Genomic DNA, 24,103 nt, shown 5'->3' with positions numbered 1-24,103 from the left:
TTTCTTCTAAGAGGCTTTCTGCTGGTATAAAAAGACTACCAGGCAGAGCTGGAGCTTTTTAGTAGAGGCCTTCCCATATTTCAGGTGCCAGAAAGAAGGGGTTTATGGTTTTGTTCTTCCTCCTGTTTAGTATTTACCCATGTAGTTTCACACTTAGCAGAACAATGGGTTGTCAGTGCAACAAACTATTAAAAGTTATCTCTTAGTTTTATTATAAATGAGTTTTATGATTGAAATTGCAGTTCAGTAAACACATAACTTTACATGCAGTAAAATGGCAAGTAAATTACTAACTTGTTCATTCACCCTTACATAACATTAAGACACTTTTAAAAGCATCTTATGGAATCTGTATTAATTTTTTTACATATATACCATTTAATAAAATTATTTAAATTACAAAAACGACAAACTTAAATGAAAATCATCTTATGTAAAAGATATATATTCAAATACATACTGTGTTAAAGTATAACATATTGAAACCAGACTGAAAAAAGGGTAATGAAAATATTATGTTACAGTATTCCAGGATAAAATGGTTTATCAACAAATGTGTATGGAAGGGTTTTGAAACCTTTGGAAAGGTTTTTCTGGTTTTGTTTGTTAGTGATGCTGGTAACTTTTACCAAGCAGCAACATTAGACTTTTTTTAAAGATATTTTTTTCAGTAGAACAGTAAACTCACTTACTGTCTCATAAATAATTTTGTGATCCAGAAATCTAATTTCTGGGAAATTTGCGGCTCCCTTTGAGTGTTGGCCAGTGAAATTTGTTTGAAGTTTAGATAGGAAAAAAGGTGATACTCTTGCCAAGTCTTTTGATTTATAACTCTGAGCATTGGAAACGTATCCTTGCCTTAGACCTGGAAACCAAGTAGCACTTGTCTGAGCTCACAGACATGTCTATTTTGAAAGGGCAAGCAACAGACTTCCTTATGCCAAAAATAGCTTTTGTGCTAAATTATTTAAGTACGGCATTAGATCACAGATAAATGGAAAAATAATATTTTGCACTTTGGACCTTTTTTGTACAGTGGGGGAAACCCAAGGTTATTTTAAAATTAGATGGGTTTTGGTAGGTGAATCTGAAATATCACACATTCAAAACCCATGGTACTTGGCACTGAGAAAAATGTTGTGTATTGTTTTTATTCCTCACGTATATTGGTTATATTTTGATTACAGTGAAGAGACTATTATAGACTCCTGCAGGAGTTCAAGTAATGTGTACCACTTCTGCGCTTTTCTGTTGTTGAGTGTAAAATATATATGAAGACATTTCTGAAGTGTAAGTACAGCGGGTCCTTGGGAAGTTCTGGAGCTGTACCTTGAGTAATTTTAGTCCAATGCTGACAAAATATTTACTGGTTTGTTTTCGGTTTGTAAGTCTGTTTTCATCCATGGTCTGTGAAATGTTCAAGGATGGTTCTTAATAGAATCGTAGCATTGGGAGTTCTCCATTATACCATGTTCTCTTTAGCCTGGCAAAACAAATATGGCTTTATTTTAGTTGTTGCTTTGGTAGCAGCACCTGGTTCCAGATAGTTTTGATTAAAACCTTTTGTATTCAGGCATTATTAACCCTCAGAATAATCCACTTTTAGAGATGAAAATTTTCTTTTTCTGTTTCCTCTAGCCTAAGCATTTTGGGGCAAACCCTAGATTTCTTCCTGCCTTAAATAAAATTTTATTTTGCCTCAAGCATCCTCACAGCTGGGTAGTCTTGTGCTTTCTCTGCTGTGTCTGATTGTATAGCTGATGAGTTTGCATTTTACTTGGTTTAAACTAGAAGGTACTGTATGACTGGAAATTGAGGGGTGCACGTGTGCAGAACTCGCATCATGTTCAGTGCAGGTCTGTGGAACCGAGGGGCTCTGGTTTGAGTCACTGGTGCAAAATCTGCATTGCAAACAAGACACCTGGAAATTCTTGTTTTCTACACATTTCTACAAATTTGTACACATCCTTAGGCAATCTTTATCTATACAGCAGTTAAGTTACTGACTTTCAAAAGCCCAGGAAATTCACAGACTCTGACCACTTACTTTTTACCCTTGTTCTCTTCTCTTAATTAGTGGAAGTATATTTTTTTCAGTTTTTTTCCATATCTTGTTAAAACTTGCTCTGGTAAAAGTTATAACCCCCCCTCAGTCTCTTTTCTCTTCCTTCACCAGCCATAAACTACTAATATTTCTTTGAAGGTATTCATGGTGGTGTGGTTTAGCCTCCTGTGATAACTACTTTGTGGTGTTTTCTCCATCTTCAACTGTGGATAATTTCTTTGAGGCCAAATGAAGAAATACCTGTCTCCCAAGTCTCATAGGTTCTTTCAGTTGCTTTTCCTAAACCTGAAGACATGTTTATATGTCTCAACATTAGCTGAAAATATGCTCATGAATCAAAGCACCATGTTCTCTGAGGTTGAATGTGGTTTGATACTAATTTTTTAACCTTTGTTTGGCTTTTGTTATGGAAATAACCAACATATAGGCAGCACCTGCATGTTTTATTGGTGTTTTTCTGCTTTAAGAGTAAAATATACAGTTTGAAAGCAATTCCAATATTGTCATATTTGGCACATGCAGTCATTCACATGCTTAAGAGTAACCTGGTTTCAGCTGGGACAGAGTTAACTTTCTTCGTAGTAGCTACTGTGAGGCTGGGTTTTGGATTTGTGCTGAGAAGGCTGGTAACATGCTGATGTTTATAGTTGTTCTCAGGACAGTCAAGGACTTTTCAGCCTCTCTGCTGTGCCAGTGTCTGCAGGTGCAGGAGAAACTGGGAGGGAGCACAGCCCCAGTTACTGGCTTAGGATTCAACCTTGGGTTTAGGATTGACACCCAAATGGGCCGATGGTATATTCCATATCATGCACGTTATGCCCAGTATATAGGTAAGGATCTATCCAGAAGTACTCCCTCCCTCTGGGTTGTCTCCATCTCTCTTGGGGTCGTCTTGGTTTCTCAGATGCTCGGGCTCTTCTCTCTTTTCCAGGGTTGCAGTTTTGGACTTTCCCTGCTCCGGGATTGTTAACTGGGAACAGGCTGAGCCTTGGTCATCAGGTGATGAATGGTTGCACTGTGTATCCCTCAGTTGTACACTTGTGTATATTACTGTTATTATTGTCCTTATTATTTTCAAATTGATTGTAGTTTAGTTATTAAGTTGTTCTTAACCCACAGGTCTCTTTTCGCTTTACCCTTTTAAATCTCTCCCCCATCCCTGGAAGGGGGGAGGGTGAGTGAGTGGCTGTATGGTGTTTGCTGCTAGCCAAGCAGGTTCAAACCACAACTAAGAGGAAAAACTTATCCTTTGTTATTAGTCATTCCCAAATGTACAATTTCACCATCATTTTGCTTAAGCTTACAAAATGTGGTTCTTCAGCTTCCATGACTACTTCTGTAAATTTTTTTCCTGCGTGTATTGCTCCAGACTGTGTTGGAATAGTGATGCAATTTTTACATTGTTTTTTTACTACTAATTGAAAATACATTTAGCTATACATTCATCCATCCACAGTTTACTGTATTTTATAAGTGGTATTGTAAATTGTAATATAGCTTACAAGGAAGACTGCCATTAAATTGTTTCCTATTTAGACATGTGAGAAATAAAAATGCTGACGCGTATCACAGCTTTCAGATTTAATCATTAATAGGTGGCAGAATAATTTGAGGCCAAGATACTGGAATTAGAAAATGAAAATGTGGAGCTCTTCAATATTAAAAACTTGTCAATATTAAAACCAAAGTTGTGTCAAAAATCTGATAGTGCAGAAACTGTGAGTGCACAGGAGCAAGAGCCAACTGACCAAATAAATTAAAAAAATTTCCTAAATTAGTGGAATAATTATAAATTTAAATGACTTATCAGAATTTATGTGAAAAAAGATAAATTATACACCCTACGTTGCCTTTTTTTGTTTGTTTGTTTTTGGTTTAGTACTTGGGTGTAAATACTCTCTGAGCTGTTAATAGGATATAAACAAACAAGATAAAGATATCTCAAAAAATATTCAGAATTCATAAATGAAGGATAGGAAATACAAAACTTATGTACGCAAAATATGGTGAAAACTCTTTTTTTCCCCCATATGTAATGTTTCACTTGTTCATGCAGCCCACACAGAAGTCTCTCTTATCTCTTTGTGTAATATAACTAAAATGTTAGAGATATAGGTATGATAATTTTGAATTGTATTTATTTTCTCTTGTGGCTGTAAGTACAGAGCAATCCTTACCAAGTTAGTTAGTTTATACTATCTAGTTGAAGTGTAGCTGTGTACAAAATATGCAATCAATGCATATTTTAACCTTCAAAAAAAAAAAGATTTTTTTTTCTTGTTACTTAATAACTTTCATAAACATTTTCCCCTTTACAGTCTCAGAGATAGTGGGTGAAAATTTTTTCATATAATCTTAAGTAATTGACATAGTTGCATATAGATGCCTCTTAAAAATATAGGTTCCTCTTAAAACGTATCTTTTGCCAGCATACACAGTTTAGCGTATGTTAATGATTTGGGCGAGAGTTTAATATTAAACTGTTTTCTCAGTAGTGCCCTACTTGTTTTAGCTGGTGAACTTCATGTTGGAGGTTAGCATTTGTTGCTGAAGCGAGTAAGACCACTGCCTCATGAGAACAGTTGTTTTTTAAAGTAATCTAGAACAGACTAGTTGAATTTCTAATTCTACTGAAAAGGTTATGAAACAGTCTAAATTGACTCTGACTGCAAACATTGACCTGTTTGGCCGAATTGTGGGAACTGTGCCAAAATTTGATATAAAGCAGTTCTGGGAAGCTCTTTAAGATTAAATTCCAGGACTGCATGACTGATGTGCTAACGATATACTTGTGATGTTAGGCAAGTGTTACTTCCCTACAGTTTTAGGCTTGAACAGAACATTCCCCTAAAAGTAAAAATTATCTCCAGCCTGATTTAAGTAATTTGTTGCATCTCAATATGATTTTAAAAGGCCCAGTTAAAATTTGTCATCCTGATACTCCTTTATCTACACCTCCCTGTGGTGAGCTACCCTGGCTCCTCAAAATTTTTTTGCTATGCTTTTTCTTTGGGGAAGAAAAGGTGGGAAAGATAAGAGGTTCTAACTGCAGAGTATGGTTTGGGTGAGTTGACTATTGCCAGTGGCCTGATATACACTGCTAACGATGCTCATCTCTTGTTCTATGGCCAGGCAACCAAATATTTCATAAGTAGTAGTCACATGCAGATTAAAGGCATTTTTTATTAGAATTCATTTTTTACTGATGTTCCTTTTGAATATTTGTCCGATTATTGTAGGTGTGTCCGTTCTTTCATGGAAAGGGGAACTGGAATACTATTTTCTTAAAGTAATAGTAAAGTAGACTGGTATCTGTGTTAAATCAGGCTTCTATATGAATGCCTGTCAGAATGTTGTCTAGATAGTTGCTGACATACACCTTATGCTGAATTCTCTGCATCTTCAGTTACTTTATTGACTTCGCAACAGTTAATAGAGGTAGTGCCCTCTTGAGTATGTCACTTGCACTTGCTCTGTGACAAATTAGAGGTTCTCTGGTGGTGTAACCTGGTAAACAGAGTAAGGAATCACCGTTTACAGGATTTCTGCTGAAGGTGCTCTGGTAACTACAGGTGGCTGCACAGTCGTTGATTTTTGCAAACTGAACTGGATTAAATAGTAGAGCTGAGACTTCAAAGCAGCCGTCTCTCAAGTGAGGAAATGATGGCAAAGGCTCTTGCTGAGAACAGAAGTGACAGCCCGGAAGGAAGAGGACACCAGTTGTTGTGGGTTGCAGCTGGGGGAGCATATCTATCAAACAGAAACCCTAGAGATCAAGTGTTTGAAAGTGAGAGGCCTTTTTCACCCTGATCTAGGGCCTCTCTTGGAGGAAAGCATGGAAATGAAATCAAATAGTGGATAGACTCTTAAAAAAAAAAAAAATCCTCAAATTCTTTGCTGTGCTTCTGTTGTTAAGAGTTAAGATTATTGCATTACAGAAAATATGTTAATTTGTTGATTGCTGCGCACAGTTTGTGAGAGAAGGACTTGGAGGTTTTGTTTCCAACTGGATCCACTGAGTAATCAACAGTTGATGCTAAGTGTGCCCTAGTTCAGGGGCCTGGTTTGAAGAGAGGAAGAATCTGAGAATTTTCTCCCACAAAAGGTGAAAGATGTAGGTCTATTATAGAGGGAAATGCATTTTTAAAGGCCAGTTAGGACCTAGGTGTGTTGTTATTCCTGCAGTTCCAGCATCCGCAAAGCCTACTGATTTCCTGCATTGTAACAAAGAGAATAATTTTGAAGTATCTCGACAGATAGCTCATGAAATTTGTCTGTCATACTATCAGTTGATTCAGCACACTGCTTGTAACTTGGTGCAGTTTAGGATATATCCCAAAGCACTTTCTCATGCTGAATGTTACTCCCTGGAAATAAGGGAACACTGCTTAATACCTGCTCTCCTTAGGTACTGAAAATTATTTTTCAATTAATACTTACATAGGTTTAAAATGAAAGATGGCTTTTGGCAGTAGTTAGAACTCAGTTGTATGTCAGTTTTATTTTTTTCCAGATATATTGTTAATCTAGTAAAGTACATTACATCTCTGTACAAACCTCTCATCACCTGAGTGTAACAGTTAAAACCAGAGATAAGGAGCTGGTAAACACCAATGTTATCATTTTATTTAATTTGTCTTTGTAGATACAATGTAAAACTGTCTGTCTTTTACATTTGCTGGTTTGGGTGCTAAAGCATTTCACAGCTGAAACAGGTGTATCAGAAATCATAATGTTCTGTGTCTAGAAAACCTATTAACAGTCACTATCTAGTTATGTTGTCTTTAGGATTTAGGTTTTACTTCAAATCAGGAAAGTCTGGACAATTGAAATTATGCTTTTTGCTGGACATAGGATTAAGTGACAATCATTAACCTACTTAGAAAGCATGTGCTTGCAATCTAACCCTCTTGCTAAAATTGTGTAGGAGAAAAAAATATTTTTTACAGGTATAAACAACGGCGCTTTTTTTTTTTTTTGCTTTAACTTTCACGTCTTTTAGAGCGCGTATAGAGGTGGGTTTTTTTCTATTTACTCTGTGGGAGTGTTCATGTTTTGATTTCCTGTGTCTGAAAATTAAGAGGGGATAGGGTCATGTGTTGTACTTAATCCAGAGATTCAGAGATTATGAAGCAATGAACTACTGGAATTATTTCATCTGACTACACGAGTAATATAGACTATGAGAAGTATCAGAATACAACATGGCTGATTTTTAAACTAGGTGATGTTGACTGTAATATTACCTTTGGATGTGTTACCTTTTTTAGCTCTAGTTCTTCTTATCATCATATGTTACTATATCTCTAGCTGGTATTTCTGAAGTCACAGCATTGTGTGCTGGGACTAAGTCTTTTCAGAATTACTGCTTGGCAAGATGGCCCTCCTATGCTGTAAGGCCAACATTTGCTGGGATCTGGCAGCCTTCAGTTTGGCTGTATTGAACCACACATTGCAAGTTTCCATCCAGGGTGCTCAGTGTCAGTGACCTGTGTTGTCTCTGTTTGTTACTCTCGTTGTATTTGTGTCAACCTAAAATCCTACTAGCAATTTCTTTTTAATGTTTGCTTGAAGAGTATCGATAAAGAAGCTCAGTCACACAGGGCTGGTAATCACCATACTTTAATTATATTAGCATTGTAAGCTTCACAAGCTACATTTATAATTTCTTTAATAAAAGTTTATACTTAGTTTGAATACTGATTTTTATTTTTAATACTGCCTTCTTCTAATTATTTATTATTTAAAGTTCTGTATCATCCATTCCATTGTCTTGTTTCTCCAGTAGGAAATTCAACAGACTGTTTTTAAAATCTTGACTAAAATTTATCAAGCCTTGTTGATCTAAAATACCTGTATTCAGTCACTTATGTTTAGCTCTGTTGGACTAAAATGACTTTCATTGTGAAATGTGAATATCTAACTTATTATTCTCAGAAGTACTAAATAGAAACATATGCTCATATTTCCTGTTTTCTACATTATTATTTAAATTTTTATCACTTCCACCTAACCATAAACCAATTTTCTTGTCATTATGTGCTTCTAGCTGATTTGATTTTATATTTTTGTGAAATTGTCTGTTTCTAGTACCAGCTAAACAAAATTCAGTTTTTATTTAAGAAATTGAATTGAATTTTTATGAAATCAGCGGAAGACCACACCTACTTAAGCAACATCTACACTTCTGTTTTGATGCCCCTTTATTAATTGAGAAGAGGGATGCTAAAAATTTTCCTTTCTGTGGATGGAACAGTTAATCTTTTTCTAACTCAGTCTTTAAAAGTGTGTGGGTGTTTTAGAGCTGTCACTTAGTGATGCATCTCTGAAGTCTCAGAACGTGAAGTCCCCTGTAGTACAATCTATTCACTCTACCTATGGGTGTTGAGGTAGAAACTCCTGTGACTGGGTGGCTTGTAGCAGGCACCAGCAGGCCTGTGATTTATCTGTCAGAACAAGATAAATTTGGGTTTTTTTGTTTTGGTTTGGGTTTGTTTGGCTAGTTGGTTTTTGTTTTGTGTTTGGTTTTTTTCCTCAGGAGTTGTACAGACACAATGATGTATACAGCTGTGATTTCCACTGTATCTTCTGGAGATTTTTTACCCCAGGTCCTCAGCAAGTTACCATCTCTATGTAATGGTATATGGCATTTTCCAGAATGATTAGATATCTTTAGTTGCAACTTCCAAAGTTGAATGTGGGCTTTCTCAATAATCATACAAGATATATTAAAAATATAAGGTTTCTTCTATTGCCAGTGGACTTTGGGTATTTTTCATGAATGTTCTAGATATCCTTTTAAAATAATACCTAGGGAAAAAAATACTGCTACATCTTCCACTCAAATTTAAAATTAATTTGCAATTGCAACTGTGTGGCCTATTATAGATCTTTTTGACTAACTGGTAGGAAGAAAAACATTAAGGTTTTAATTTCAAAGCAAACCGTCAGATAAATTCCTGACTGATTGATCAGTTAATGTCTTTTTAGAGCATGTTTTTCTGTGCGGTGCCTTTGAGGGATGTTTTAATGAAAACTTGCTGTCTTGAAAGTTGTTAGCTGCAGTGATAGCTTAAACAAACCTGAAAGGCGTAATTTATCTTTCAATTAATATACTTAGTGTAGAATATAATTTAACCTAGTTGAAAAGTGAGTGAACAGGAGTTCTTTAGGATTCTTGACCAAAGTTCTGAGCAGCTGAAAAATGAAGGTTTTCAGCAGGCTGAAAAATCGTTAGGAGTTTAGGGAGAATATCTCATTGTTTGGAGATAAACTGTTGGTATATTACAGAAGTGCAGTTGCTTTTTATAAATTTCCCTTGCTTTGCAGCTTAGAAATTTTGGGGTTGGGAGAGAGCGGTTTAGCTTTATGGTAAAGGTTTAAGGTATAATTACTCAAGTAATTTTAAGCTGTTTAGGCACTTCAGACCCACTCAGACTAATTTCAGATTTGGAGACTTTTCTTTTTAAAACTATGTGGAAAGTAGGTAAATTCTGGGTTATGGACATGTGTTGGGTCTGGCTGAGATGTTAATTGCTAGCACCTTTCTAGCTACCAATACAAAGCATAGCACTATGAGGGCAGCTATGGAGAAAATTAACTTTATCTCAGCCCAACCCAGTGTGGGACTATCTTTGAGTATCTAGTATTACTTGACAGCATCCCGTTTATTAGAAGACATGGTGCAGAGATGGGAGGTGGTATGGCTTTCAGGTACTTTGTAGCAATGTGATCTGATTCTTCATTCCTTATTCACTGAGTATTTTTTTTTTATTATTATTTCAGTTGGATATATTTGTGACCTGAATAATGGTGATTCATGTTATAGTATTTTAAGTGAAACTGGAAAGTTTGTTTAATTGTTTAAATGGTTAAAATTGAACTATGGCAGAAAAAAAAAAGCCTTTTTGTTTGAAATAGCTTTCTTTACTTTGTTTTCTTTAATGTGTAATATGCATATAGAGTTCTTGTGTCTTTCCCTCCTTTCTTTGAAGGGAGCTTTAGGTCTAGGGCAGGCTTATGCCTGTGGTACCATACTCTGATGTCTGAAGTAAGACAGGATAAGAATACGTGTAAGTGTTGTCATACCTTAAAGCAGGTTATAGGAGGTGGTTGTATGAAAACAAAAATGTGCTTTATTAACAAGAGTGACAAACCAGAAGTGAGCCTTATAGTAAAGAGGAGAAGAAAAAGGAATAAAATAATGAGATATTAATTGATTTCAGCAATACTGATTCTGTTATGAAAAATATTATAGCTAAGAAAGGAGATGGATGACAATTTGGGAGTTATCTCTAAAGGTAAGGAAAAAGTCTGACATTGAAACAGAAATCTTTAATTAGATTGACTATATAAGAATTTTTAAAATGTAATTTTTTCTTACACAAAATAGCACATAATCACATAAATTTCTGGTGAACCTTTCAAAGATCATTCAACTTTTTTCTTCTTTCTTCTAGTTGCATTAAAATCTTCTAACTCTACAAGACTAGAAAGAAATGGAATTCAGGAAAATTGTAGAACAGCAAAACATGGAGAAGGGGTGCAGATCCTGGAAGGAGAACTCCTACTGCAGGTATGTTTTGCAGACTTACATTAAAAACAAAATGAAATGGATCATATTGTATTTAACATACCAGTTATTCACTGATGAGTTTGAAAAAGGATGTTTTGTTATTGACAGATTCTTTCCTCATTTTTTTTAAGGTTAATATACAGCTCTTGCTCTTTTCTCTGGTGGTAGTAGTGACTTTGAACAGTGGGTCTTGAAGACTACAGGGTCCTCTTTGAGTCATTTCTTAGAGTTGTTTTTTTTCCATCTCCTTGCATCTATTGTTAATAAAGGTATTAATATAAAGAAACAATATTCATAAAGGTCAGCTAGGTTAGTCATCTACTGTAAATTTGGTGACTAATTGTCTATAAAAATACTTTCTCTTTAAAAGACCTTGGGCTTGCTAGAAAATCTGCTTTCCTGGTGGTTTGAAAGAACCCAGAGTTTGAAGTAGGTTCAGGACAAATTTTAAAATGCTTTCTGCAACTTTTAGCAATGGGAACTATTGGGAAGTATTAATGAAAAATAAGGGGTTTAAAATTATATAGTCTGTTCTATAGTTTATTTGAATGTCCTAGAGTGTCAAAGCGTATGAAGTATAACAATATAATATTAGGTCCAGATTAAACTCAAGTTATTAATATAAGTATTCCAATGTTCTAATTAGTTTCACAAAATAGATTTTACTGTGACCTGCAGCTCCATTTGAAATTTGTTGATAATCTATCAGGTTTCACACTGATGTACCAGAAATGGCAAATCATTAGGTCAGTCAGAGCCAATGGTTTACTTAGAACAAAAATAATTTAACTGTTCAAAGGCTAGAAATGAAAACAGGTTCTAAGAATCCCACAAAACAATTACTGTAAACTAATGCTAGTGTCAAATTGTTTCCTGACTGACTGAAAAACTAGGACACGTATGTAACTTTCTAACGTTAATGAAGTATGACAAAGAACTGTTATGGAGTTACTGCAGGTGAACAGCTTTCTTTCAAATTGAAATTATCTAAAATGGTACAGTATATGGTTATATTGGAGGCATCTATTTGATGTGAAAATTAGTTATTTTTTATGACTTCTGACTTAAAATTAAGCTGTATCTCCATTATAATTTTTTAAATTATTTCAACGTCTTATTTTAAATACATAATCTAGTGCAGTGTAAGCAAGTTTATGACACAAAGTGCAAGTCAAATATGACCGCTAAAAAAATTTTCAAACATCTTAATTCTCACCAGTAATAAATAATTGCCTTTGCATTAGGAATGTGTTTGTGTAGAAGCACAAATATTATCTCCAATGCTTCAGAATAATAAAAGCATTGAGAAATTTCACTATGCCTTTAGATAATTATTTTATGATTGCATTTTGCCAAAACCTCCATCGGAACTGGTCTCACATTTATTGGTATGTCCTGGATGCCTGCTTGTTTTAAGGAACTCCCAGTAATTTGTTTCATTAGGTTTTTGGGCAAACAACTTGCATTTTACAGAATTTTTGGCCTACAGAAGGCATACGATTTCTGCAGTAACAATCCTATTTCCAGATGAACTGTGTGTCAGAGACACTATAAAATGTGATTAAATTCCAGGTACAGAAGCTACACATAACTTTGTATGAAACAGAGCAGAATAACCAGTTTTAACGTGTGGTCCAGAATTAGATACTGTGCATCTTGCAGACTTTTTATGTCAAGCACTTGAGGTGAAATGCACTGCAGAACAGGTCAGCAGAGGACACAACCATCTGCTATTGCGGCATTCTGCTCCCTTGGAATTACTGTGAACTTCATCAAAAACAAGGATTCTATGTAGCTAGTCAAGATTTTTTTTGAATTAGCTATGCTATTTAATTTTATTATTTTTTTCTTTAGCTCCTACTCCTTTCAGGTAAATTTCACTAAACCCATATAAGGAGTTTTTATAGAGCTCACAACTGTTTGTGAGAATAGATTGAGAAATGCCTGCATTAAATAGGAGTGGTTCACAGCATTTAAAGACTAGTCATTTAATCAGATATTTAACTTGACTTAATTAGACTGTATTAGTAAAAGAACAAGAAATAGGAAAACCATATCTCTGCAAAATATGGAAGAGCAACTATGCTGGTTACCATAGTGTGGGGCTATGGGAGTTAGTGTTTGTGGAAGAATGATGCTGGTTTATAATAAAAATACATTATTATGTTGCTATAGTAAGATATAGGATATCCTTCACTTTACATTTTCTGTGTTACAATAATTTTGCATAATAAAGATTTTTTAAAAATGTGTTTTGAGTATGCTGGCCAAATTTGACTTTGAATACATCTGAGGAAATTAAGTGGCACTTAATCCAGTCCCTTGAGACAGCCTTTTGTTAAATCTGGACTGAAATCCATAGAAGTAAATCAGCACCTTTCAGATGAGCTGCCAAGTCACAAATGTACTGTTTGCTATCACAACAATTGCTATGAACCGCATTGATTGGGAGTTCAGATAAATGCCCGTTGCGTGACTTTGAGCAAGGAGCCGCTTAGTCTGCTGCTTCGTGAAGGGGGAAATCTCTTCAAAACCATTGTTTACTTGCAACAGTCTGCTTGTGCAGAGGTTTTCTGTTTTAAGTAAGCTATAAAATGTTTTTTTGGACTATATGGGGGATCTTGGTTGCTGTATTTCCTGTCCACTTAGGCCTGTCTGCGCTATGAATAAAACAGATTTTGGGAATGGGTTTGTGACATGGCTCCTGTTCATGCTGCAGACAGCTGGGTGGACAGAAAGCTTAAGCCATGCAAGCATTGTGAACTATGGTTAAAATCAGATAAACCTATAGCTGTTCATGCTTATAATCAAGACTAATTAAAGTCATCAATAGGCTTTGGCTTCTCCCCTGAATTTTCCAAAAGATTTTTTTTTTTTTTCTTTAGATGATGTTTTCTTCATTGTGCCACTTAGGCTGTAGAGAGATCCAGTTTTTTTTTTTTTTTCGTTAGATGATGTTTTCTTCATTGTGCCAGTTAGTCTGTAGAGAGATCCAATGGAGAATCCTTCTGTTTATGCTGTTAGATAATTATATGGTTTTGCATGCTTCATATTTTATTGGGAGACTAGGGTATAGGTAGACTTACAGCCACAGTAATGAACTGGAATTTTGTCTCTGAAGCTGACAGATTGGTGTCTTTGCTCCCCAGGCATTAAATGGTTTTGTATTAGTTGTTACGGCTGATGCTCTGGTTTTTTACGTCTCTTCCACTATTCAGGACTACTTGGGGTTCCAACAAGTAAGTGTATTTTTTCCTCTATTTTTTGGCAGAGGTTTGCTTAATTTCAGATGCCATCAGTGTTCATGTTTAGGGTCTGATAGTTTGTGAAATAAAACTCTCAAGTACATTGGATTACTTTGAAACCATATTACTTTTCTATCAGTTTACGTGGCTGAAATGGGACTTCAGGCCAAGCACAACATAATTTCCAAAGTTGAGTTAGGCAAGATAGGAAATTTTCACACTCAATTAGTCTTTACTGGAACAACTGTTTGAAATTTATACTGTGGTGTTACCTGGTTTATGATGCTGAGTGAGACATAATTCAATGGGAAGGTAATTATTTTAATAGAAACCTTTCATACAAAAGTAATCCCATATGCTTTGAGTTTCAACTGAGTGATTTTGGTATTTTTAGAATTTTAGTGTTCTCTCACTTGTATTTATTTATTTACTTATTTATTTCAAAACAAGCATTTGTTATTTACAATTTACAGTGCAGATACCTTCCTTGGGTTTGCAAGACAGGTACCAAAGCAGTAAAGACGAAAACCCAGTGGGCACATGTTGCCTTCCTTAGACAACTCCCAGGATTAGTTTATGTTAAGATGTTAAAAGCTTAGCTATAGTTATCAATTTATGTCTGTGGGTACTGGATGATGATAGATTCAGTTCCTGTCTAAATCTAAAAATAGGAAGAAACTCTGCTTGGTCTGCAATTTTAGCTAACTGATAAGAGGTTGGGAAATGTTTGTGTAAAAGAAAATATTCCAAACAAAACATTATTATTCTGGGGGATACAGATTCTTTTGGTGTTGGAGAATGAAGAAAGGTTGGAAAACAAATTGGCCAGAAATTTTGTATGGTAATGCAAAGAAATCAAGTGCATGATATAGAAGTGAAGTCTTAAAGTCACAAAAATTAGCATTTCTTGCAACTTATTCTGGAAAATACTGCTTCTTTTATGAAATTAATCAAAGCAAAATTTGAGCTAGGCTTCCACTTTTGCCAGCTCATCTTAATTTCTTTAGATCTATGTTTTATTTTAAATATTTTCTATTTATATAAAGATTGGGTTTTTGATCCATGCAGAAAACAGGCAATTTGACTCCTCTCAGCTGACTGAGGCTTCTCTGGAATATTTTGGACGGTTTTTATCCCCTTAGTTTCTTTCAACCACTGATCCTGGCTGTTGTAGCTTTGCTGTTTAGTTTATGTTCCTAACCATGCAATTGGTGGTGATATGAGAGTTTGCTAATTGCAGATTTTAATGCATCCTTAAGGAGTGACAAAGCTTTCAGGCAAAAAAAAAAAACAAACCCCTAATGTTCGTGAGCTACTTGGCTTAGTTTTGGAAGTTGTTTTGTTCAGGGTCTTTGGCTTCTTTTGTATTCCTGTAGCACTGGAACAGGTCATGTCCAAGTACCAGCTGGCAAATACTTTATTTACCAGTATGTAAAATTAAATTATTTAAACAAAACCTAAGTGTAACGGTTCCAGGCTTGCTTAGGTAAAAGCAGGTAAAGAAATACTTGACATAGTGTTATTTTTTTTCTAAGGTAACTTTTTATTATTATTATTTCTCATGTTTGTGGTCATGGGTGTGACTGAGTTATTCTCTGTTGCCATGAAAAATTGTTTTGCGAAGGTTTGCCACGTGCATGCAAATGTATGTTTTTATCCCCGAGCAAAATGAATTTTGCTATGTCCATAGCAGTGTTGTCAACCAGACAACTTACATCATACTGTCATATAAGTTTCTTATTATTTTTCTTTCCTGCTTTTTTTCCTTTTTGTACGTAGTCTGATATTATACACCAGAGTGTATTTGAATTGATTCACACAGAAGACAGACCTGAGTTTCAACGACAGCTACATTGGGCATTAAATCCTGCCCAGTCTGCAGATTCTGGACCAAACGTACAAGGTGAGAATGCAGCCAGCTAATGTGTTTGCCTGTCTGGTGAGTTGGGTTTTTTTAGTTTGTGTGTGCAAGAAAATTTAGGCTATTTTACACGAACAAAGGAAGGAATAACATATTTTAAACTTATCTGAAGTTTATGGATATGTTTGGCCAACAGTGGGAATTACTGGGTTTTTGCACGGTAAATAAGCACTGCTATTCATAGCACAGCACCGTTAAAATACTAATTTTGCTTTAAATTGTGAGGCACTGATTTAGAGCATGGATGACTGGATGTCTTGCATGTCTGATCAGTAGTCCTGTGGTAAATAGCAAAGCAGGTAATCCTGCATGTTTGTGTTGCAAACAGGGCAGTGAGAAGTGGACAGTTTTGGTGACATAGGAAACAAGGAAGTTTGATTTTTCTGTGTTTGCACTCAATTATACAGTTCATATTTAATCAGTGTTTGAATGAGAAAGTTCTTTCTCTGCAATAATGACATCTTTTACATCTGCTACTCCTGGTTACATTTACAGCCCCAAATTTATTAGCTTAAGAAGGTCAGCAGACAATTGGGTTTGACAGCTTCGTTAAGCTCTTCAGGCTGGTAGATCCACTCCAAGAATAAGAATGTGTTAGTTATGGTGTTAATATATAGAATGGTGCATTCCTGGTCATAGAAGAGTTTTACTCTTCCACGCCTGTCATTGTTATATGTAGGCTGCCACATAGATGAGTACTTCTCTTGGGAGTAAAAAGGGAAGAGGAATAAAAGATTAAGTAGATGAGCCATTAAGACCAAATAGTATGCTTGTTAGAGCGTCAGATTGTCACATGTTATTGACTGATGTTGAAGTGTCCTGCTATATCGAGAAACACGTTGCTTACATATTGGAGCAGGGAAGTGTTGGTACAGATAGTTTTGTCTAATACAGGAAGTGTGTGCCTGTCTAATCATGACAAATCTGTTGAGACAATTGTAATGCTCCATTTTGCACAATAGTTGCTTAAATATGTAAATAAAGGTCTATGTTACTGTAAGTTACTTGGTTATAGGTAATTTTTTTAATCCAGAAAAAGTCCATATTATTCTTTAATAAATGTATCATTCATAAAGAAACCTGATTTAAAACTCTAACAGTTTCCCATTTAATATTTTATGGTACAGAAATGCAATGAGTCGATAGAGAAATAAAAAGCAACAAATATTATGTACGTTTGGCTCACAGCTCAGCATATTTCAGTTTTTCATTTAGCAGTTATATCATCTATGTATCAGTCTACACAATCCACTTCATAACATGCTACAGAACTAGTGAATAGTACAGTTTGGTATACCAAACAGCTGCTGGAACTTGGAAACCGGGGTTTTATGTGGTGGCTTGCTGTTTGCTTCAGAGTGAAGTGGTGTTCTGTAGTGCTTAAGCAAGTGCATATGAATTTACAAAAGGTTGTGTTTGAAAAGTATAATGCCAGGTTGACTTGGCATCAGGTTTGACTGAATGATGGAAGTGCTGAGCAGGATTACAAACAACCGTTTGTTTTGTACCTTGTGTTCCTGGCCTACTAGAAGCTGATAATTATTTTTGGGCCTCAAGTAGCATAAAATGTTTGGACACGGAGGCTTTTTAAACTGAATTTGGATTTATAACAAAGGATAATACTGTGATCATAAGGATCCTCCCCATTTTTGCTAATTTAATCCATTTCGTTTTTAATACATTCAGCTCACATTATATAGACAATTGTAGAGATATAATTGTGCTCATGCTTCAGCACAGATTCCAGCCTGAGTCTGGGAACTAATTCTGCTTCAGTTAGCCTGGACTGGTTGCTTCTCACTCAGTATTCTGGTATGCCCCTAGACCACTGCTCTCCTCAGCTGTTTACTGTGCTTTTCCAGCCTTGTCATGTTCCCAGAGAAGTTTGCAAAATTCTGATTTTCCATATCTGTTTTGCAGCCTCAAGTTTGGGTTATCTTTTAAAGTTCACTTGCTATACAGCCATGTATTGTCTTGAGCTCACTGAGAAAGAAACGGGCTTAATGCACAGCATGTTCTGCACATCACTCCATGGTGTCGATGAGCTCCAATGCGACCTTCATGAGGGATGTAGGTTCTACCCCCTGTAGTGTTAACCGGTAGTTTTGGTCCAGGGATTGCAGGTGCTCTGTAAGGCTCTTTGCCTTCTTACAGTGAGTCACTCCTCCAAGATCCTGATACTAAAACCTCTCTGCCTCCTGTCTGCCTGGGAAAGTGCAGCAGTATTCCTTTCACAAATACAGGAGGAAAGTAACAGTTTCACAATTTGATACCATCTACTGAGCTTTTGAATACTCAGTTCCTACAATTACTCTGTCTGGGTGCCTACTTCACTATTGCAGATGCTGCCATTGCTGGGTGTTCTGTCAGCTGACAGCTCTGCTCTCTGCAGCTGATTCAGAATTTAGGCTGTGGACAAACACAATTAAAAAAAACCAAAACAAACAGCACCTTAAAAATTAAAAAATAAATTGCATGCAGTTTTCAAATACCATAGCCTGTAAGACAAAATCCCATCAAAAGAGCTTAACCTTACATAGTAGTTAGTATCTGTTCTGAGGATGTTTCCAGTTTACATTGTTCTTGCTCAGGTCATGACCTAGTGCTTTGTTTATGAGACGGAAGGTGATGTGTTATAGATAGTCTTAACTAGGTGTTCTTCTAAAAATAATCCTTATAAATAATCTTTTCCTGTAGGAGATAATGGCTTTTCACAGCCAGCAACCTATTATAACCCAGACCAACTTCCTCCAGAGAATTCTTCCTTTATGGAACGGAATTTCATCTGCAGGTTACGATGCCTCCTGGATAATTCATCAGGGTTCCTAGTGAGTATAGAATTATGTAAAAACTTCCACACATGCTTGCAAGTTGGAAATCTGCGTTATCCCTACAATATGTACAGCAACTTACTTTATTTGTTAAGTCTCCGTAGATAGCTGAGCTGCTTGAGCAAGTATGTTTCAGTTAGTGACGCTAAATGACAAGTAAAGATTGTATTGCTAGGTTTTCCTTCAACATGTTGTTACAACCAGGTGCAAGTTCCCTCATTTCTCATGGCTCAGTTTCCTCTGTGAAATACAAATAAGCATCTGCTTTTGTAAAGTACTGTGAAATTTGTGGATAAAAAAGCATTACAAGAATTATTTTCTGTTGGGTACCTTGAAATGCAATAAGTTATAGTAACTAACAGAACTATGGTTTTCCCTTACTTGGGAAAGTCTGTGCTTGCTCTTTTTAATGCACTTTTTGTTTGTCAATACTGTAGATTTTAAAAGAAATAGTATGGGTTTATCATCCTCTAAGTGACTTCTTACAGCTACAATCGTTTATAAAAGATTTTGCAATTGTACACATTTACATACTTCATACTGATGACTGACAGAAATGCAAGAGGAGTAATGTTTTGTTACTTTTCTGTATGTGTAATGCCATGTTAGTTGGAATACTAGAAGATCCAGTTGGCATTTGCTATTATTTGTTTCAGTTCTTTTGACAAAACAACCTTCCCATTAGTTCTTTTTCTAGTGAGTTTATTAGTAGATCTCTAACTGATATACTTAGGGGTCCAACAACCATATTCTGTACTTGTTAGCTAACTTTCATGTATGCCATGTTACAAAGCCTGAATCTGGTGGATCTTAAAAAATTATTAAAGAATGTTTTACATCATAACAGAATAGCTAATTCTTAAATATCTCCAACATGAGACAGTTACTTTTTTCCTCATCCTAAGGCTATGAATTTTCAAGGACGATTAAAGTTTCTCCATGGACAAAACAAGAAAGGGAAGGATGGTGCTACTTTGTCACCTCAGCTCGCTCTGTTTGCAGTAGCAACTCCCCTGCAGCCACCATCTATCCTTGAGATACGAACCAAAAACTTAATCTTCAGAACTAAACATAAACTGGATTTCACACCTACTGGCTGTGATGCAAAGTAAGTATAAATTCTTCTGCATAATACTCATTTGCTGATGAGATAGGTTTCAAGTATGTATTTGAAATATAAAGCTGGTTACTGTTTCAGTCAATACTGATGATTGTTTAGGAACTGTTAGAATTTTTCTCTTCAGCCCTGCTAGTAAGTAAAAAGAAATGGGATTGTCATAGTGTACTTCTTTGAAAGGGCATATTGCTTTCTGACTCTGTTGTTAAATAAAAGCCAACCCCTCTAAAAAAAAAACAGCCAACACCCCCCAAAAAAACAGAATACTAATGAATTAGGTAAGAAGAAAAGTGTAGCATTTAAATCTGTTTGAAATTTGGTTTTAGAACTGATGGAACAAGTGTGTCATTTTATTCTACATATTTATTTTCTCCTACAGTTCAAATAGATGTAAAATGTAAGGGAAATGTTATTTACTTCAAAGTAAACAAATTAAGTCCTTTTTTATAGTAGGACTTTTGCCCATTTCCAAACCGTTATTTTTCCTATATAAAAAGTGGAAACACAGTTGCATTACTAGATCAATGTAACATAACTGTGCCTCAACATGTCAAGAAGCCCATTAAGATGCTTCTTTATTAAAAGAAAAGCCTCTGTCCTCCTTCCTTCCATCTCCCTTCCCTCCTATTTTTGACTGATAATGCTTTCAGCTTTCAGATTAATTTTCAGTGGAATCTCACGTGGATTTCCATACCTACTTATAGAATAACATAGAGTCGAATTACTTGGTATTCCATCTGCTGATAAACCAAAATGTTTTTCTTGGGTTCTGTAAACTGATAGAAGTAAAAGTTAACAAAATATTAACACGGACTTTTGTTTTGTGATTTTTTTTCTTTTTTTTTTTTTTTTCATTGTGCTTCACTTGAAACTTTCAATTTTTTTCACATTTCACACTTTTGCATCTATTGTTCCTCATCCCTACTTTAGCCCTTTTTTTCCCCCGCTGTCTTTGGATCTCTATTTATTTGTTCCAAATCCTGTTTCAGTCTCTTTTTGACTATTTCATTCTATTGCATATCTCATGGCACTCATGCATATCTCATGTTAAGTTCTTCATCTACCTGACCTCTAGTGAAGTACTCTAATTTTAGCTACCGGGGTCACTATGACTCTATTGCCAGTTCTCCTCTGAGGCATTTCTTAGAAAGCTTAAATGCAAATGCAGGGGGCTCAAACTACTCAATAGCAAAAGGGATGTAGTTCTGAGATATGCCCTGTTTTGAATTTTAAGCTACTACAAATACTAATTTAGGCAAGAAGTTTTAGATAACTAAAGTTAAGCCTCTACCTAGTTCTGTACGCAAGTACCTATAGGTAAATGCTATGAAATAGGGCTAAGCAAACAGGGTCTTTCGTTGCACCAAATGGGATCTACCTGCTATAAGTGAATATGTTCGAAAGTATGGAATTAAAAGTCCAGCTGAACTATAGACATACTCTTTTTTTAGCGATCTAATAATTTTGTGAACACATTCCTAGTCATTGAAGGCAACTTGGGGGACTAGTAAAAGTTTTATGATTTGTTAACTGCATTTTTTATTAGAACTGTCGTGCTTCTGCATACAATTGATGTTGCAGCAAAATGTAGTTAACATTTATGTCTGAAATATTCTAGCCATAATTAACTTGCTTGTCATTCATTCTGTGAGCTCATCAGCAGTGTTACAATTTTTTGTTTTTACCTTCCAGAGGAAGGATTGTCCTGGGATACACTGAAGCTGAGCTGTGTATGAGAGGAACAGGATACCAGTTTATTCATGCAGCTGATATGCTTTATTGTGCTGAAAATCATGTCCGAAGTAAGCTTCATTCCCTAAAGCTGAAAAATCGAAGAATGGATTATATTCATACTAAAAAAAAATACTATGAAGTACTCTTTTTTTAAAAAAAGTGATTGTTAACAAAAAGAACACTATTAATTTCGTGTCATCTTTCCCTCCCTATAAAAACTTCTACTGGATGAAGAAATATTAAATATTCCTATCTAGACCCTTTTATGTTATATATTCCAGTCTCTGTCACATCTTGCTCTTCTCACTTCCTTCTCTGCTCAACACAACTTCTTCTATTTCAACAACTTCCTTTGGGCAAAGGAAGGTTTCAAAGATAAACTTCCCGTTAGGAACTTAAATAAATCATCTTCTTTTGATATTGGTGTAAGATTTTTTAACAGAAATTAATCTCCAATTTAGCATGCTATTGTCCTGTATATTTCTGGCTTTGATTCTGGACAGTATGATTTGGTTTAAGTAACAATTTAAGGAGAGAAGTATGATGTTTTAAGCTAAGGAAATAAATATCAATTATCTGATATGTAACTATTTAGTGGACTTCTTTCTTTACTTTTTTGTTAGCTGTGACATATTTGCCTTTGGAAGTTACAGAAACATCTTCAGGATATTTTTGTGATTCTTTTCTACTGACTTCTCTTGTAACTTTTTTTTTTGTTTTGCCCCCTTATAAACAGCTAAATAAGCCCATTCAGTAGGTTAGTTCTCAACCTATATTAAGCAGGTTTTCTGTTTCAGATATAGCTCAGTCACTGTTGCTGAGCAGTGGTTTTGTTTGTTTGATAAGGAATGAGAGAGAAAATATTTCCAGAATAGATTGGGATGAAACTTTGGTTTGAAACTTTGTCTTAAACCTGGTTTTGCTTCATTTCTGTTGCTAGGGTTAAAAAAAAAAAAAAAAAAAAAAGTCTTTTAGCAAAGATTATTTTTCGTTAGGATTCTTAACTTTCCCAGTATTTTTTATTTATTTTTTCTGTCTAGAAATGCAGTTTTTTCATCAGTGTACAACGAAAATGTAGTATATTTATCAAGCATTGCTAGTGAAGTTGCAGTGGTAGTGACAAAGAATGGATTTTGAATTACCTCTGCATTAACCAGTCAAAATGTGAAAGAATTTGATTCAAAGCTGATGTTTTTTCTAATTTCTTAAGTAATAGTCACTTATTGGATTTAAAAGAGACTTAGGCTTTTGTCATTTACATGTTCTAGTATTTATTAATTTCTGGTTTTGCAGAAATAATGGATGAAGCTCCATATGGGGTGTTGCCAATCTGTACTGGATATCTTACAGTTGTTTGCAGTTTTGGCTTTTGTTCTGCCTGTAATTAAAGTAAACATCTTAAAGTGATATATCGTATCGTCCTGTTTCATTAGGGATACATTAGTGCCACACAGAAATGGCTCGTTGAGGACATGAGATTTCTAAAATTGTTCTGCAAATGGTATTACTTTCATGACAGGCCAGATTTTCCTGTTTTGGTTCACTGGACACTAAATGGTATGCTTACTCTTTAACTATAGTGATGAAGACAGGTGAGAGTGGAATGACTGTGTTTAGGCTCCTAACCAAAGAAAATCGATGGGCCTGGGTACAGGCAAATGCACGTCTTGTCTACAAAAATGGAAGACCGGATTACATCATTGCCACACAAAGACCTCTTACGTAAGTCATCTTCTTGTAAAGCAGTATACTTCAAAAACTGAAAACTTTTGAACATATTTATATTCAGAAGGGAATTCTTTATGTTTAAATAAACTCCCTTTAAATCCTGAACTCCAAAAAGGAAACCTCTTTCAATTTGCTAACAAACATTGAAAAGAATTCTGATATTTCAGTACTTACGTGTCATGGTCCTTTATGTGTAAAACTTTAGACATTTTGATTTCTTAAAAAGAGTAAGAGCAGCAGTACAAGCACCAAGTTATTCCATCCAATCTATTTTCAATTCAGTATCCCCGTTAACAAAAATTAAGAAATCCAACTGCAATTACGTAGAAGAAACAACAGATAACATAAAGAAATTAAGGCTTTTATGGTGCTGAACTAAATTCTATGTAATATGGAATTCAGCACTACTATAAAGCTTAAATAATTTTTGCTAAGGAGTCTGTAAAATGGAGAAAAAGAGATACTTCAGCATTGAAGTATTTGTTTACTTGCTGTGCCAAGAAAAACATAATGCATTGAACAAACCCCTCTTATTTTTCTTTCAGCGCAATGCACAGAAAATGGTGTGTGCTATCTAGATATAAATACAATATGTAAAGGTGGTATTACGGTCATAAGCTCCTTATTTCATAATCTGCCTCTTGGTTTAACTTGGCCAAGTTGAGCTGCAATAGCTAAGAATTTGAAAAATGCCTACAAATAGAATAGTTCACTTTTTTTAATATTAATTCCAGGAGACAAAACATTGCCGTAACTGTTTAGTACTGCAGTATTATGCTATATATCTGATTTGTTTTTAGAGACGAAGAAGGGGCAGAACATCTACGGAAGCGTAACATGAAGTTGCCCTTCATGTTTGCTACTGGTGAGGCTGTGTTATATGAGAA

The 24,103-nt window shown here is 35.3% G+C and overlaps 1 protein-coding gene across 1 annotated transcript in view; it reads left to right on the top strand.

Annotated features, from left to right (window-relative positions):
- The first annotated feature begins 10,334 nt into the window (after nt 1-10,334).
- LOC104462559 (aryl hydrocarbon receptor-like) overlaps nt 10,335-24,103 on the top strand; it is a 19,494-nt gene continuing 5,725 nt past the window's right edge. Inside the window, 9 exon segments of the mRNA XM_010074541.1 lie at nt 10,335-10,365; nt 10,525-10,640; nt 13,790-13,879; nt 15,665-15,788; nt 18,504-18,634; nt 19,543-19,745; nt 21,447-21,556; nt 23,069-23,210; nt 24,017-24,103. The exon segment at nt 24,017-24,103 is cut by the window's right edge and continues 25 nt beyond it. Coding sequence (XP_010072843.1) covers nt 10,335-10,365; nt 10,525-10,640; nt 13,790-13,879; nt 15,665-15,788; nt 18,504-18,634; nt 19,543-19,745; nt 21,447-21,556; nt 23,069-23,210; nt 24,017-24,103 — 1,034 coding nt within the window.

Source organism: Pterocles gutturalis, unplaced genomic scaffold (genome assembly GCF_000699245.1).
Source record: "Pterocles gutturalis isolate BGI_N339 unplaced genomic scaffold, ASM69924v1 scaffold24332, whole genome shotgun sequence".
Classification (NCBI taxonomy): Eukaryota; Metazoa; Chordata; class Aves; order Pterocliformes; family Pteroclidae; genus Pterocles; species Pterocles gutturalis.
Note: the sequence above shows the minus strand (reverse complement) of the source record. Positions and strands in the feature narration are given on the sequence as shown.